The 17,271-nt window shown below is 41.6% G+C and overlaps 1 protein-coding gene across 3 annotated transcripts in view; it reads left to right on the top strand.

Annotated features, from left to right (window-relative positions):
• ALDH1A1 (aldehyde dehydrogenase 1 family member A1) overlaps positions 1-17,271 on the top strand; it is a 53,229-nt gene that overhangs the window by 16,501 nt on the left and 19,457 nt on the right. For 2 of the 3 annotated variants that reach the window (XM_019554985.1, XM_019554984.1), the window contains exons 5-8: positions 7,543-7,683; positions 11,239-11,368; positions 12,404-12,465; positions 15,102-15,230. In XM_019554985.1, the coding sequence (XP_019410530.1) occupies positions 7,543-7,683; positions 11,239-11,368; positions 12,404-12,465; positions 15,102-15,230 (462 nt within the window). The remainder of the gene's footprint in view (positions 1-7,542; positions 7,684-11,238; positions 11,369-12,403; positions 12,466-15,101; positions 15,231-17,271) is intronic. The other variant, XM_019554987.1, reaches the window with a different exon arrangement.

Below are 17,271 nucleotides of genomic sequence, written 5' to 3'. Positions count from 1 at the left end.
GCATTTTTATTCCCATAAAAATAGCTGTAATGGAAGTTTTGCCTAGTGTGAAAGTCCTTAACAGTCCTGTTCATATTAAGCTTATGTCCTATTGCTATAGTTAATTTGACACATAAATGGTTACATTTTCAGCCAAGTTCATATATGACCAGAATAAATAATTCCTTTACTCTTACACAGAGTACTATGGCATCTTTACTAACAAGTGACCACAATTGTGCATTTATATCTCTTCCAAAAATGACACCTCCAGCAAAACAGCACCTTTTTAGGACATACCAGGTTCTTGATTTAAACAGACTCATAGCGAAGAATGCCAACTACTGGACCAACAAAACCAGTTGCTACAAGACTGACCTGACTACAGTCATTTTGGCTCAAAATTGGTCCATTCTTACCTATGAAAAAGTATTTATATAAATAAAATTGTGTGTGTGTGTGTGTGTGCGCATGTGTGTTAATGGGTCAGTTTGAATTCAGTAACAAAGTGAAAAAAAATCAGAAGTTTTATACATCCTAAAAGAATATTTTGTACTTATAGGGTGCATCTGGATGAGTGGGAACATATGTTTTCCCAGGAAAAAGAAGCATTGGCACATCTTGTAACACTGTTCCTTGTCCCCAGGGAATACCTGTGCTATGCATGCTCTGGCCCATCCTTGCCCATCCTTATGTGGCAAGTTACATTGTGTGGAGTAGGGAAGGATGGGATGAGCAGCTGTGCTGGCCCCAACAGCCTTACCTGGGGTCCTGAGAGCCTTCAGGAGCTGCAGCTGTAGCGGTCCTGTAACAGGAAGACTGGCTGGCAGCTGAAGCGTGGCTCTGGCTAGCCAGGCTCTGGTTTTGGGCTGCATGCATTGCTGCCATGTGTGCTGCCTTGATTTATTTTGGCATGCATTTTTTTGACCCCAGGATCTCCTGGAGCCAACCCCCCTACCCCCCCACAAAGCTGCAAAGTAGCAGTGCGGGGAATGACTGTATGTGCGGTGAGTGGCTCTGCAGATGAGCCTGAGGCGCCTCATACTTCAGGCCTGTGCTTGTCTGGACATGCTTATAGGGGCTGAATCCTCAGATACAATCCTACCGCCTGTAAAACTTTACCCTCAAACCTTGACATAGCCAGAGGTCAGTCCAGTACTTATTGAGACTTACCTTCAGGGCTTCTTTAAATTATTTGGCTGGTAATGACTCTTGTGGGAACCCAGCTGGAAAACACCATAGAACATCAGCACTGTAGCCACATCATAATATAATCCTCTGCTATGATCAAGGGGTTGGGGGATAACAGAAATCTGCATATTCCATCTATTCACTTCAGACAACGGTTAAAACAACTTTCTTCCTGGAGCAAAGTAAGCAGAATGTGATTTGATGGGATTCTGGCCCTTTACTTTCAAGAGTAATAAAACCCTTCAAGAAATTCACTAGTGTAGAAACATAGTGTTTGCCTTGTAACTCAATAGAACAGAAAGCCTTCAGCGTCATTTCTACCCTGCACTGAGAAACTATGAAACAAGCATGCAGAGGCCTAACAAGGCAGCTGGGAGCCTGGGGCAGTAGGCAAGGCTTGGGAGCAGATACTGTTGCTGTTGGAGTGGCTCTGCCTCTATAGAGGCAGCTGTTGGGTTTTTTTCCCCTTTCACTGCCCCCCCCCCTTAAGGCAGCACTAGGGCTAGTGCCCTGGTTGCCTTATCTTAGTCACACTATGGTAATAATGTTATCTTTCCAAATTATAATAAAATCTCAAAGTACTGCAGTGACTTCCAAGTTTGACAGGGCCTCCATCCATGCAATAGCAATGATAATGTCATTTTAATAATATGAAATGAGAAGACAGCAGAATGCCTAAATATTCCCTAATTCTATCTGGTTGTTTCCAGTTTACCCCATCTATGATCCCAATAATTCTTCCCATTGCCTTATGGTAATCTGTTAGTGGCAAGATTTTGAAGATATAAGTCCAGGGTAAAATATTATGCATGAAGCAAAATTTTGTGCATCCTTGGTTGCATATTTCAGCATTTTATTTGAGACCATGGATCTGGTATTCAAAGGCTATAAATATCATGAAGGAAAAGAATAATTGGGATTGTAGATGGGGTAAACTAGAAATAAACAGATAAAATTAAAGAATATTTAGACCTACATATTATCTATAGCATAATCAAGCAGCCATGTTTAGTTCCCAACTTAATCCTGTATAAGTATACCAGATCCACAGTATCAAATAAAATGTTAAAATATGCAACCAAGGATCCATAAAATGTTGCTGCATGCATAATACTTTACGCTGGACTTGTATCTTCAAAATCCCACTACTAACAGATTACCATGAAGCAATGACAACATGACTGCTTGACTTCTGTCTAAGCATGCCAGCAGATTCCAATAAACTTGATGATAATAAACAGAGGCCCAAATAGCCATAGTTATTATTGGGAAAAGCCATTCATGAGGATTTCAAGTACCTCACAGGAGCTCTTGGAATTTTCATTCTTGTTTTTTCCCATTCACAGTAACTTGGAGCTAATGTCTTGTATGACTGCTTCCTTACTTTTTGTCCTCAGTCAAAAAACTTCATAACCTCATTTTTAATGGTAAATTATGTCTCACTGTAGTACAGGTACCTTTGATATAAAATGCTAAACCTCTGCCTTTCCTAAGTCTTTAAAAAATCCAGTTATATTGCAAGGCAGATTGATCTGATATTTGATCATCCTCAAATTAAATTACTCATGACCTGCAACTGTTCACTTACCATTCAGGATTCTTGTACCTTTTATTCTTTGCAAGCAATCTAACAACTTGTTAAATAAAGAGATAACACTGTTCAACACACAGGTTTGCTTTCTGTCCAGTAATTTTGCAGATTAATGTGTAATGACAACTGCTATTAACTAAATTGCCCAGTGAAATGTACAAATCTAGTAAATTACACAGGCATTGTAAACGTAATATTCCAGAGCCTAGTCTTTAGATAATGAGCCAAAGATTTTAGGAATTTAATTTGTGTGTACAATGGAGTTAACAAAGGGTTGTACACGTGGTATTTAAGGGGAAAAAAACAAGTGGAGATTACAAAGCACAGACACATATGTGGGTGGGAACTGTTTTCCTTTCAGTAAAATGGCTCTGTCAGGCTACAGTCACTAATCCTAAAGGCCTCTAGTAATAATAAAGCAGGACTACTTCATTTAACAAATGGTCAGTGAGATATAAAGTAAATGCATATCTATAACAAATGTAAAACCAAACAAAACAAAACCCTCTCATAAATCTGGCCTTCTCTTTCAGTGTAGATTTCTATGTTAAATTTAGTTTCCTACAGGTTAAGGAAAAAACTTTTTGTTGTTGTTTATTTTAATTTCTGCTCACAGGACTTAATTAGTTTAATTTTAGTTTTCTATTTCTATGGATTTTAACTGTCTGAGCTTGTAGTAAAGCTCCCTGCAGAATATTATTTGTATTATTTTCAAACTAGATTATATGCAGTTTAACTCTCACCATTTCTACAAGTATAATTTGTGGTTTTATTCTTGTTCGCTTTCTGTACTAAATAATATATGCAAAGGGAATACCACTGAAATGTTTTATTATGAAGCTTACATAATGTTTAGGCAAATAAAAAAAAAAGGGTTAATTATTAATTTAATATAGTTGCATTGAGGACATTCGTATCAGACCAGATGCTTGGAGGAGATTTTGTAATTTCAGCAAAACATGGGAGAGTTTTCTTGAAAATGTTTGCACTTCCATCAGCCAGCTCAGCAAGGTTCTTTGGGTAGATATGATATCTTTTATTAGACTGACTGAGTAGTTGGAATGAAGCTCTTTGCAAGCTTTTGGACACAAGTACCCTTCTTCAGGTGTAGGGAGACACTATTGTCGTTCTGAGATCTCCAATAATCAGCCAGCTCTGCACTTTATTTATATATATGTGTGTGTGTGAGTACTTATTTATTGTGTGGTATTAGAATCACAAGGAATTCAAAGCTCAATGTGAGACACATCGTAAGACAATTGCTGAATGATTTACATTAACATTTGCAACTTTATGTACCTTTAACTAGGTACTTAAATAGGTGACCCTATTGTCAGAGGTGCTAGACACTCATATGTGTGATTGGTTTATGTGTAGGCCAGAAGATCAGTAGATTGTTGGTTGTAAAATATGCAGGGATATGCTGCTGTGGTAATCAGTTTCATCCCTCAAGGCAGAACCATAGTAAAAGATATGTAAAGCTACTGCTGCCATCCAGCTGAAGAAACTACTGCATAGAAATGGCCAAACTCTAATTTATGTTTGTAGAATAGGTACTTTCTCCTGCAGCTGCGTTTTGCCCCTGGCTGTTTGAGGAACTGGGACATAATCCCACAGAGACATCATGCACAACTCTTCATTTTATAAGACCAAACAAACTTGTGGCCTAAATCGATGGTTAAACAGACTCTCCCTATGCCTGAAGAAGGGTGGTTGTGCCCAAAAGCTTGCAAAGAACAATTTTTCCAACTATTTACTTAGTCTAATAAAAGATATCACATCTACCCAAAGAAACTTGTCTGGTTAAATTGCATACAACCATGTGATGGATGTAGGGTTTTTTTCTGTATATGTCAATGTGTATGCCCACTTTGAATCAAATTCTCAGCGCATATGAAAATAGTGTTTAATATGAGTTGTACATATTATTGTCCCACTAGTATCTCGAGGAAAAAATCCTCTCCACCTCCATAAGGCTAAAACTTTATGACAGCTTAAACACTTCCTCTTTTAGGAAGGACTGTTAATAGAACCTTGTAGTTACAAATTCACCATTCATGAACTCTTTCATCCTGCTCCTAAATTACTTGTCCTATGCAGTATATCTGTGGTGTGTACACCCTCCATGAAATGCTTGGGTTCTAGCTAGCAGTTTTGCACTCATTCTGTGGCCTTCTAGACTTTTTATGATATGATTGTCCCCTTCTGAAGAAGTGTGGTAACTAAATATTTGTTACAATGTCTGTTAAAAATACTAAAGCTTATTTTGATTCATAACAGTTTAACTTCATATTAATTTCAATAGAATTTCTTCTGATTTTTTCCAGTGTCAGGAGGGAAGGAAGGAAATTTTAGTTTTTATACATGTTTACTTAACATTATGTGCATGAATGAAGCAGAAATTCTGTTATACACAGTGATTCCTACTTCTTCTGGAAACCTGATTTTTAATAACATACTGAATTCCATTTCAAATCCTGGAAAAAAATTCTCAGTAACCCTTTACATAACCCTTTACACACTGATAACACTCCAGACATTGAAATGTATATTGTTTCATAGTGGTGAGAGCTAAGTGATTAATAATAGGCTACGGCATAAAAACTGTTGAGGTGTTGGCAAGTTAACATGTTTAATGCAGGGGCAAAGCCAAGGACTTTGAAGTGCTTGAGGCTGGCATCTTAAACTTGAGCAGTTAATCAGACACCTCTATTACCTAGGGTGTTTAAATTTTGTCCTTGTATCCTGAAAGTCAAAGGTGATGATTTGTTTTCAAAAGAACACATTTATAATCATCATGTGAAATCTTTTAAGCTACTTAACCTGAACTCAGTTAAGTCAGCAGAATTATTCTTTTTTTTAATGCTCCCATATTAGAGGTACCTGATCTGTGAGTTTAATAACTTACCTGAATATCAACTAAGATTAAATTACATGATTGGGTAATAAAGTGGGGGCCAAGTTTGAAAAATTAAAGGTAGAGTTCCTCAGTATATTTGTATTTATGGGTTTGAGAATCCATCTATTTCTTATGTCATTTCTCAAGCAATACTGGTAAGGTTTGGGAAAACAGTAAATCAACAATAAATTATATACTTATTTCAAATTAAATTGGAACCACTTGGGGTGCAGACAGAAGTAACAATTTTCACCCTAACTGGCTACAGAAAGTGGTTTATAGCCATGATCAAACACAAGTGCATGGCTGCAGACAGCTTGAAAAATGGCAAAGTTGGTGAAAAACAGAATCATTATTGCATGAGGGGTCAGATGAAGACCTTTCAAAACAGGTTGGTTTCTCTATCTTCTGTCTGCATTGCCTGCCAGCTGGTCACTGTTTTCAGAATGGGAGAGGGGAAAGGAAGCAGAGGGAGCTCATTCTGGGCGGTTTTTCATCCCCTGGTAAGGGTGGGGTAGATGTATTGTAGCCCTCCTGAGGTGAGGGGCTTCAATTCATGCACTCCACCCCTAGCACTGACTGAGGAACCCCTACAACAGGGGTAGGCAATGTTTTTTGGCCAGAGTACCGAAAAACCCCAAACGTGTACCTTGTAAGGTGCTGGAGTGCCGGCACGCCACAAAAACAGTACTGGGGAGGAGTGGGTACATGGCAGGATGCACTGCATATTTAATACAATTAATAAACATTAATGTTGCTTTTTTTAATTTTTATTTTTTTTACAGTAAACAGAGAGCCAGTGTCAGGTGGGGAGTGGGAGCTGCCCCAGGGCTCCGCTACTCGGGCCACAGTGGGGGGCGCAGCAGCACCGGAGGTGGGGCCCAGCTGGCTTGCGCAGCTCCGGTGGATGGGGCACAGCCACCCTTCCCACAAAGGGATGCTGCCGGGCGGGGCAGGACACCAGGCTCAGAGGGCTTCTGCTTGGTCTGTGTGTGTGCCGGGTACAGTGTGAGCGGGAGCTGCGGCCACAGGCTGTTCCCTGGGCTCTTGGAACAGCCACTGCAGCTGGTGCTCAGGGCCAAGCCAGCCAGAAGCCTGTACCACAGTGACTCTGTGCAGCGCCTGCCCCAGCCCTGGCCCCATGAGGGAAGCTGCAGGTGGGCAAGGTGGGGGCCTGGGCAGGCTGAGGCAGCCACAGTGGCTGTTTCCAGGCTCCAGAGGACTCCCACGGCCAGGCCTCTGCACCAGGGACAGCTCTGCCCTGCCTGCACTGTGCCCAGGGTCCAGTAAGACCAACAACAGAGAGAGAAGCCCCCCAAGCCCGGCATCATACCCCAGCCAGGCAGCATCCCCACGTGCACAGCGTGGCTGCAACCCATCCCTGAGGAGCTGTGTGGGCCAGGCCACACCACAGGTGCTGCTGGGCATCCTCGCCTGCCTGCCCACCACAGCTCGAGCCTGCAGAGCCCCGGGGCTGCCCCCACTTCTCACCCAGGCTCCACCTTCCTAATGGCCCAACCGGGCTGGCTTCCTTGTGGTGCCTCACCCCATGCCACCCAGACCCTGTCTCAACTGCCTGGCCCCAGCACTTGGCACTTCAGTGCTGCCCCATGTGGGACAGGGCGTCTGCCTGCCTGGGCAGCTCCCTCCAGTGAACTTCTGTTTGTTCCAGGGGATCCTTGTAACTCAGAATGCTTCCTGCAAAATATTCTCAGTTACAGTGGGGAGCTGAACTTCTGTCCGCACTTAGTGGGAGGATCAATATATCCTATTTTTTTCTCCAAAAGGTGTAGCAAACTTTAGGTGCAGTACAAATAAGAAATAATGGGATCAGATAACAATCAATATCAGTCAAAAAGGTCTCCATGTTGTTCTTATGCAGGAGGACATTGACAAAGCTGTTAAAGCAGCCAGAACAGCTTTTCAGCTTGGGTCTCCATGGCGCACAATGGATGCTTCAGAACGAGGAAGGCTTTTGAATAAACTGGCTGACTTAATTGAAAGAGATCGTCTACTCTTAGCTGTAAGTATAAAGTATCTACTTACAAAGAAAAGTAGAACAGTAGTCTCATATTTATGTCCTAATTTTAAAAAGATGCGGTATGCAATATCAGTAAGACTAGCATGTGCTCAGGCCCTCAGGAACATCAGCCAACAGTTTGTTTTCAGATACATCTCTCTCCAGCTTTAACTTGCAAATTAACATGTTAAATAGCCTGCACTTTTGTATCCTAAATTTCCAATTCAGGAAAGCATTTATGCACATACTTAGCTTGAAATACATGATCCATTCCCATTAAGGTCGATGCACTTACAATGGGTTGTATTTAACTACATGATTAAAACTGCACGTGACTAAGTGTTTTGCAAAATCATGGCCCAAAATCACAGCTCAGTTTAACTCTTTCAGAGATACACTTAGAATACTTCACAAACAGGAGAAACTTTAAATTGCACGAATGTACAGTTTTCATCATGGCAATCAGGGCTCATAGTACGGATCATATCTTTTGTTAGACTAACAAGATTTTTTGCCAAAAAAATTAGTTGCAAGCTTTTGGGCACAAATACCCCTCATTGGGCACTGGAGAAAATATTGTAAAGGTTTTCCTGGGTAGAAATAAAAGTTCACATTTCATAGGATTTCACAGAGGAGTCAATAGATGGAAAATTCCTCTGGGCAGTCAGTTCATAGCTGGTATGGAGCTTCTCACCTCCTGTGGGGATCTGTGATGATGCAAATTACCTTGAAACAAAGGCAGGAGCAGGATCTCAGGTTTCAGATAGTGACAGTTGTTTCCTGCTTGGGAAAATATGAAGATTTCATTTTTAAAAGTCAGCTAAATCAGTTTACATCATTTCATTCTCTTCCTGTACCTCCCTGTCCTTTCTTTATATCTAACATTCTTAGAGATGATTACAAGGTAACAAAGACAGGAACATACTTGCTGTTGCTAGTAAGAAAGTGAGCAAAAGAAGATCTCATAACTCAGCATACTTAGTATGGTATCCTTTTGGGGAACATTTAAAGTCAGATGGCTGACACTTAACCATGCCATGATATCCTTTAAAATATCTCTGCAAAAATGTCTTTAAAAAAAGAAACCAAACCAAAACAAAATGGAAAGGTTTCCCTACACCTGTGTTTATATCCCAAATTTTATACTGCCATTAAGACAATCATTATGCTATTACAAGCAAAGTCAGCTACATAAAAATACGAACTAGGCATTATAATTGTCTGTAAAGTTCATAGAAAAAAATGGAGCTCTCTGCAAAATCTTAAAAACAGTTAACTTGATAGAAAGACAAGAGCAGAGCAACACCACCTAGTTTTTTTATCATTTGCATTTCTCACACTTTCAACATGATATTGGATCCGTCTTCCTGTTAGATAAAGAATACTAAATTCAGTGCCCCCTAGATCCCATCAAAATAGTGTCTGAGAGATTTTGTCAACTCAGAGTCTCTCTAGTGTACAAAAAGATGCACTGGTTTGAATATTAGAGCTCCCCCAATTACTCTTGGTTCAAAGAGAATCCAAAGTGGCCTTTTTTAATATTCATTATCCGTTTTTCATTTTAATATTGTTGCATTAGTTTTTGCATCTGGGCAGAATCAAAAAGCCTGTTGTGTACATGTGTTTTTGTTGTCATAATTTCTGCCGTGTGCCTGATTTGGAGGGAGATTGCATGCAGCCAGGCAGGGAGGTGGGAGCAGCCCAGCAGCTGGATACAAGTAAGTCTGGGGGGGCAGGGCAGGGATTGGAGGGCCAGAACTTGGGGACTGTCTGTAGGTGTGTGTGTGTGTGTGTGTGTGTGTGTGTGTGTGGGGCAGGGGTGTGTGGAGGAGATGGGTATATGACGGGGCTGGGTGCCTGCCAGCACTGGGGGAAACTGTCTGGATACTGGGGATGCAGCAGAGCAGGAGGAGTTGGGGGAGGTGCCTGCCCCCCCAGTCAGGAAAGGGGGTGGGGGGACGCTTTGGGGGCAGCAGGTAGCTGCATAGTTGGCCCAGTGACACCAGGGCCAGTGCCTGTGCTCATGGGGGCAGAGCAACCAGGAGACATTGCAAGGCTGGGGGCAACTGGGGTCTGTGGGTCAGAAGTGAAGAGCACCAGCAGGGCTGGAAGAGCCAGGCTTTGGGAGTGAGTGGCACCAGGGGGTGGGGAGTGCTGTGGCTTGGAGGTGAGGGACACTGGGGGGGTGGGGGACAGTGGGTTGGGAGGGTGAGGCACTGCCACCACCAGGGGTCTGTGGGTCAGGAGTGAGGGGAACCAGCAAAGATGGGGGCGGGGCTGTGGATTGGGACTGAGGGGCACCAGCATGGCCAAGGGGAGCAGGGTACTGCTGTTTGGGAGTGAGAGGCACCGGCAGGGCTAGGGTCTGCAGGTCAGCAGTGAGGGGCAGCAGCAGGGCTGGGGGGGATGGGGGCTGTGGCTTGGGAGGTAGGGGCAACATAATGGGCCCCCCACCATATTACTGCCCCCCCACCTTTGAGTAGGGTCTTATACCCCTATACCCCATGTAATTGATATACCCCTCCCCCTTTCTGCCCACGTGACAGGTGTCACGTGGGGGGAAGTGGGAAGGGGTTCTTTTTGGAACTGGAAATATGGTAACCCTCTACTAAGAGGCAGAGTGATTGCACCTTAGTGTAGCAAGTATGTTCCTGTCTTTGGTACCTGGCACTTATCTCTAAAAATGTTAGATATAAAGAAAGGACAGGGAGGAAGAGGTGGAGGAAGAGAATGAAAAGTGTAGGGTGGCTACACCTTAGTGTAACATAAACTGGGTAACATTGCCCTGGAGTGGCGTAACTTTGAGGTGCATAACAAATGCTTAAAACAAGTTTCAGGTGATATGAGGACAATTCAGGTATGAAGACCTCCATTAGCTGGCCAAATTTACTGTGCAACAAGGTCCTTATTCACTCATTGTCTAGACAACCAAAAAAGGGCGATCCATTGTTTAAGTGGTGTTTATTTTTTCCATATTGAAATACTCTCCGTCAAAATCTCATCATGGGCATAGGCCTCTGATCTGCAAATACAAAGTCTTCTAATCTCCATTCTGCTATTTGAGACTTCCCAAATAGAATCCTGCTCACCTTATTTGTAGATCAGCCATTTTTTTGCAAGACATGAAAACCAGTATCCTAGCATAGTGGGAAGAGTATAGAGGAGACCATTGGCTCTCCTTTAGAGGACTCAACAAAAGGAGGCACATTGAAAATGGTCACTGGCTTCATTTATATCAACTGAACTATGTGAATCTTTTTGTAGATCTACTTTCTATATACTCAGACTTACTCACCTAACAAAAATCCAGATTTTTTCCAGAATCTACATCATTTTAAACGCACCATGAACACATTATCTGCATAGTTCACTGAAAGTAAAACCATACAGACATTTGCAGATTGCAGATAGATTTTGCTCTAGGTAGGTATTCTTCAGAAAGCGAGTCTTTGAAGATGTGAACTATATTATTTAGTCAACCAAAAGCAATGTAAGAAAAGATAGGTAGTCAGATATGTATTAATATTCATGACTCATTTTCCATTTGTTTTCTTCAAGACCATGGAATCCATTGATGGTGGAAAACTCTTTTCCTCTTCCTACCTGATGGATTTGGGAGCCTGTATTAAAACTCTACGCTATTGTGCAGGCTGGGCTGATAAAATTCATGGTCGTACCATCCCAATGGGTGAGTAGCTCTGAGACAATCTTCTCAAGAATGGAACTTATTTAAGTATGAACCTTTGAACTTTCTTTTGCTAAAATTTATGCAGCATGGAAAATAGCTCAGCTTGGGAAAGATTTCAGATAAACATTAATATGAGTCAGTTAAGGCTTACCAGATATCCCTTTTTACACACTTGGCACAGTTAGTATGGCTTATTTATGTATTTGGCAGATATTCAACTTTAAAAAACTATAATTTATTGACTAGAAAGAGGTTAGGCTCTATATAAAAATAAATATGAAGGTTTAATTTTAATAAGCAGTGGTAGTAGTAGAGTTTACATAGTGTTGTGACATTATAAACTGGATGTTAAAAAGAGACTTTGGCTCAACAGATGTTAAGGCCAAGACCAAAAGAAAGTGAAGTGGCATACGAATCATGGATTCAATTTGAAGATGGTTTAGGAAGAGTGACTGAGGGATGTGGGGGAAATTCACTTAATTTCATTCAAACCACATTCAGTTAGGCCTCTCACAGAACAACTTTGTGACTGGCTTGCCTTCTCTCAGAAAGAAGGAGTTGTAATGATGGAGGATTGTATTGTATGTATAAATTGTATTTATCTTCAAGCTTTTGGGCACACTCACCCTCCATCACACACAGGAGAGGACAGAGATTGTAAAAGTTATCCTGGGTAGACATGAAAATTTAGGATTGTTGGTAGCTTTTAAAAACATACATAAAAAAAAGAAGGAATGAAAAATGTTCAGTAAGGATGACCAAGTCAAGATATGAAAAAGCCTTTCCAGAATAGAGACAGAATCAGAACTACCACTGGGAAAAACGTTAAGTGGGGCAGAATCAAACCTTCAAGCATGTGGAAAAAAATCAAGATTGAATCCAGATGTGTTTTTGTTGTGGTTGCTTACTTGAGATATTGCCAGTACCATTTGGAAGTATGATTGTTTGAGGCTGTTTGGTACCTAAATCTGTTATCTTTTTGCTTTACTCTCTCACAAATGTTTTTGTCTGAGTGTGGTTTTTTTTCCTTGTTAGATGGAAATTTTTTCACATTTACAAGACATGAACCAATTGGTGTATGTGGCCAAATTATTCCTGTAAGTTGGAACCATTCACATATACTACAGATGTTTAAATTCATTTTGCAAAATTTTGTTTCCATGAATAGATAAATGAATTTTAACCATCCTCATTTTCCTCAGTCCAAAGTATGGTTTCACATCCTGATCCTGAGTGTTGTTCCAGGTCCTGAAGGTTCACTGAAACTTAGAGATATTTGCCACCTAACTTCTTGGATCAGAAATATGGAGTCAACTTTTACCAGCACCTGTGTGCCCTCACTGCTGGCTGGGCACTCGGGTGGTGGACACGTGCCACAGTACCACTCACAGGGGATGGGGCTCAGCTCAACACAGTCCCATCCCTTGTGAGTGGTGCTGCCTGGGCCGCACCAGCTGAGTGCTGAGTGCTGAGCCTGGCATCGCTCACAGGGGATGAAACCACACCAGCCGAGTGCCAAGCTGAGTCCCTGTCTCCTGCAAGCTGCGCTGCCAAGTGCTGAGCCCAGCCCTATCCCCTGAGAGCAGTGCCAGGATCAGCACTTGGTTCATGCAGCTGGGCTCTGTGCTCAGCAGTGCCACTTGCAGTGACAGGGATGGGCTTGGTACTCAGCTGGCACAGCCCAGGCAGCACAGCTTGCAGGGGATGGGGCCACACCAGCTAAGCACCAAATCCAGCCCCCTCCTCTATGAGCAGTGCTGGGCTCGGCACTGAACTGGCACACCCTCATCTCCCATGAGCGGTGCTGCCTGGGCCGTGCCAGCCAAGTGCTGAGCCTGGCCCCATCCACTGCAGGCAGAGCTTCCAAGTGCCGACTTGGGCCACACCAGCGAAGTGCTGAGCCTGGTGATGCTCGCAAAGGCCGGTGATATAGTGTATAAGTCAATGTTGAATTTTAAGAGGTAAAAATTGGTTTCAAAACTCGACGTATACACTGTGCAATATGGTTTCTAGTGACTGATCAACTGAATGATTCTGGAAGTCACAAGAATTATTCTCCTAGTTCTTCCATTTACCTGTGTTATGTAATGATTTCAAGCAAATGGCTCAAATATAATTAGACAGTGGGTGTGCCTATACATGCTTTTACACATACCTAAACTTAATGTGCATTTGCCTAATGTTTCTTAAGGCGATTTAGGCGTGCATCTACATATACACGTGCTAAGGTGCATTAAGGCAGTGTGTGGAGTGTCTTAGGACTAAAGTCAGTCCCAAGTCAGTTGACATACACAGCATTAATGCTCTTTAGCACACTGCCGTGTGCATAAAGGTGCTTTAGCTATTCCCACCTGAATTTGATACCTGCTTTTGCAGCTATCAAATTTAGGTGTGAATTAACATAAAATCACCATTGTTACAGTGCATCAAGGGCACACGTGTAAACATGTGCCCTTAATGTGCCTTAAATTGGGCTAAAGTTCCTTAAATTGGCACATGTAGATGTGCGCAGTAAGTTCTTCGCAATTTTGTATACGTTGGGGTTTTGAGTGCCCAACTGAAAACATTTTGGATTAAATCCTATATCATTTTACATGCCTATGTGATATATATGAAACCATGTAACTCCAGTTTATAACATTTATGAGGTGTTAGCAATTCAGCTCCTGGTGCGCAAATGTGCATAAGCCCAGTGAACATGTTCAGTAGGGCTGTGTGCTGGGCAGCAGGTAACAATCACAGCTAATTGCATGCCCAGTGCTAGATAAATCTCCAAATTTTACTTATAGAAAAACAATGACTAGTAAGAAGAGAAACAGAGCCTTCCCACTGTTAGTTCAATAGTCTAGTTTTTAGGGCATTTTGTGTAGGGAGGATGAAACTCATGGCATGGACAGGAGTTCATTTTTAGTGATTGAAATTTCTCAATTTCTGATAAACTTCCACTGTTTGAAATCTTTCTGAGAGAGGGAGATCTATGGGCATTTGACCTACGGCTTCCCTCTCTCCTATGCTCCTTATACTTCCCCAGACAAGGGACACTTCAGTCTGGGGAAGGCATAAGGAAAGTTGCTGCACTACTTGACTCCGGCCAGTCACAGAAAGGGAGTACATGTCAAACCTGCCGTAGAAGTACATATCAAACAATAAAGCTTTTCAACACCACCAGCAACAGGAATGAGTAACTATGTCATTATCTGTCTTTGCTGATTGTGGTATTGAGACAGATGATGGTTAGCCTGAATATATTTCCTGTTGATTTTGAGATCCTACTAGGTGTCTTTCCAGACATGTGGAACAAGTGGGTAGGCAAATGAATCCGCTCACCTTTAAGACTAGATTGAGGGCATCAGTAGGGTGCCCAGGAGAGCCATTTGGTGAGATGTGGGGTGATCATGTACTAGCCTGTCTCCTTCAGTACAGTGATTCAGAAATAAGATGGACTCTGGTAAGGAAAGAAATAGGAAAATTCATCAGTTTTACCATCAATCTGGCTTCACAGTTTCAGTTTCATGTCAGCTCCAACTGCCAGTTTGAGTTCACTGAAATCAGGTACACCCATATCACTGAGTTTTGCATAGTCCTGTACATGGGCTTCTGCTCAACGTGTATGCACAATGAAAACCAGAGTCCAACAGCCTGCACTATTGTTCTAGGGAAACTAAATGCCATAAAGTGATATGTTAAAAAATAAATAAAAACTGGATATAAACCCTTCTCATCTGTCTTTTAGTGGAACTTCCCATTGGTTATGTTCATTTGGAAGATTGCCCCAGCCCTTTGCTGTGGAAACACAGTGGTTGTCAAACCAGCAGAACAAACTCCACTGACTGCTATTTACATGGGCTGTTTAATTAAAGAGGTAAGTGTGCCATAGGAGAGCTATTCCTGTTTACTAAGGAGGCACGTTAAGGAATGTAAGAAAATACTTTGGCTCTTAGTACATTTTGGTAGAAAGAGCTAATCGGCCCTGTGCTAATACAGCTCATAGCATAGCCTTGTACTATGGAACTTACTTAACTGTGAATCTGCAAAGCAAGAGTAAAAAGCCTACATATCTTTCACCTTAGCCTTCTCAAAAAAAAAAAATTCTTGCACACAAACACACACACAGTAGCAATGTAGCAAGCTACTTTTCTTGGCAATGACTGTGTATTACAAAAGCTTTCCAAGGAAAAACAAAGAATTCAAACCAAAGCATTTAGAAGTGGGTGGCTTTGCCCAGACACACATTTTGTTCACCTGAGTTTATGATTAATGAAGGGCTGTAAAGTTAAACAGCTTCTCACAATACAGTGTCTTAGGAGAGTACAACTGCTGTAGTTCTGAACGTTTCAAGTACAGTCGTTTATAATATTCCATAGATTTAAAAGTAAAGTTGACTGGGGTTCCAGAGAAAGAGCAGTGAATCAGTTAAACAGGTTTTTGCTCTGCCAGAGGAATCAACGTAAGCAAACAAAACGCTTTGCATAGGTATGGTTAATCCACTAATGTCAACAATCACTAGCCCAGTAATTAGCTATGTCAATAATCACCAGTCCAAAGTACTAACGCACTGACTCAACATATTTTTTTATGTTCTGCCTCATAACAATGACTAATCAGAAATACAGTAATCAAATAGGTATAGGATATGGTACACTTGGGGAAAACAATATAATGAAAGAGTAAACAAGAAATGATAGTTTAATTGCAAAATGAAGTTCAAGAGACATTAGCTTAGATTTGTTTTGGCTCTGATGAAGTAGCTACTTTAATAATCCATCTTTCTATTCAAACTAACCTTTTTTCTGCCATTAAGATTTGGTGTTATTCTGCAACTATGATAACTAGTCTAATACTACAAAGTTCCTATACAGAGATGAGTAAAAAAGTATAACATCATTTGTCATTAAATTTTGATTTTTTAATTTTAATTTTTCTTCCCCACCCCCATCCCCACCCTTTATCCAAATTTCAGCTGCTCCAGTATAGTTGAATATAAATTGTAAATGTTCGTGTTGAATATCGTTAATGAATACATACTGCATTTTTAGGGGGTGTTGGTTGTAGCCATGTTGGTCACTTTTCAGGGTGCTAATTAATAACCATACAAGTATATGAATGGTTATTAAGGAGAAAGAAAATAAGTAGGCAAAGTCATGGGGAATTAATTAAATAGCCTTACCAAGTCTGAAAAAAAAAACCTGACCAGTTTATTTATTATTATTTATTTCTACAGAGAAGAGACAAGCATTCAAATTAATACTGTATCATCAATTGACACTGACACTGACAAATTACAGCAGAGTTGCCCCCACTCCAACTCCCTAAAAGAGTGCCTGTAATAAAAAGGACACAAAGCAAAAAAGAAATTAATACCAAGTAGGAATAGGGAACCTCTTTGACTAGGGGTGGGAAAGACTTCGGCTGACTGGGGAAAGGTTGCTGGTGGTCTATATAAAAGAAAATATGGGTCTGTCTAGACAAGATGCTTTACTCAAGATTATAGCTAATTACTGCACAGTAAACATCACCATCTACACATGCAGACACTAACTGCAGCAATTGGCTCTACTCATGAGTAATACAAGTAGTAAATTTACTCTCAATTTTTTACTGTGCAGTAGCACACAGGTAGATGCTTGACCAGTGCCAGCTCCACAGTTACAGGGCCAGGTCTCTGGAAGATTATTTTCTCCCAGTGCTGGCCCCAAGACCACATAGCTGGTGCTGAGAGATAAGGACCTCTCAGCCTGAGCCCTATGACTGTGGAGATTGGGCTGGGAGATAAGATTCTCCCTGTGCCAGCCTCGTGATCATGGAGCAGGGGCTGGGAACTCCCTGCTGCCGGGGCAGTGGGACATTGTCCCCACCTGGAAACTGGTGGTGATGCCTGCCCTGGTTGCAAGCAGCTCCTACCT

This window comes from Crocodylus porosus, unplaced genomic scaffold (genome assembly GCF_001723895.1).
Source record: "Crocodylus porosus isolate Cpor-Errol unplaced genomic scaffold, CroPor_comp1, whole genome shotgun sequence".
NCBI classification, from domain to species: Eukaryota; Metazoa; Chordata; order Crocodylia; family Crocodylidae; genus Crocodylus; species Crocodylus porosus.
This window is presented reverse-complemented; position numbering and strand designations above follow the sequence as displayed.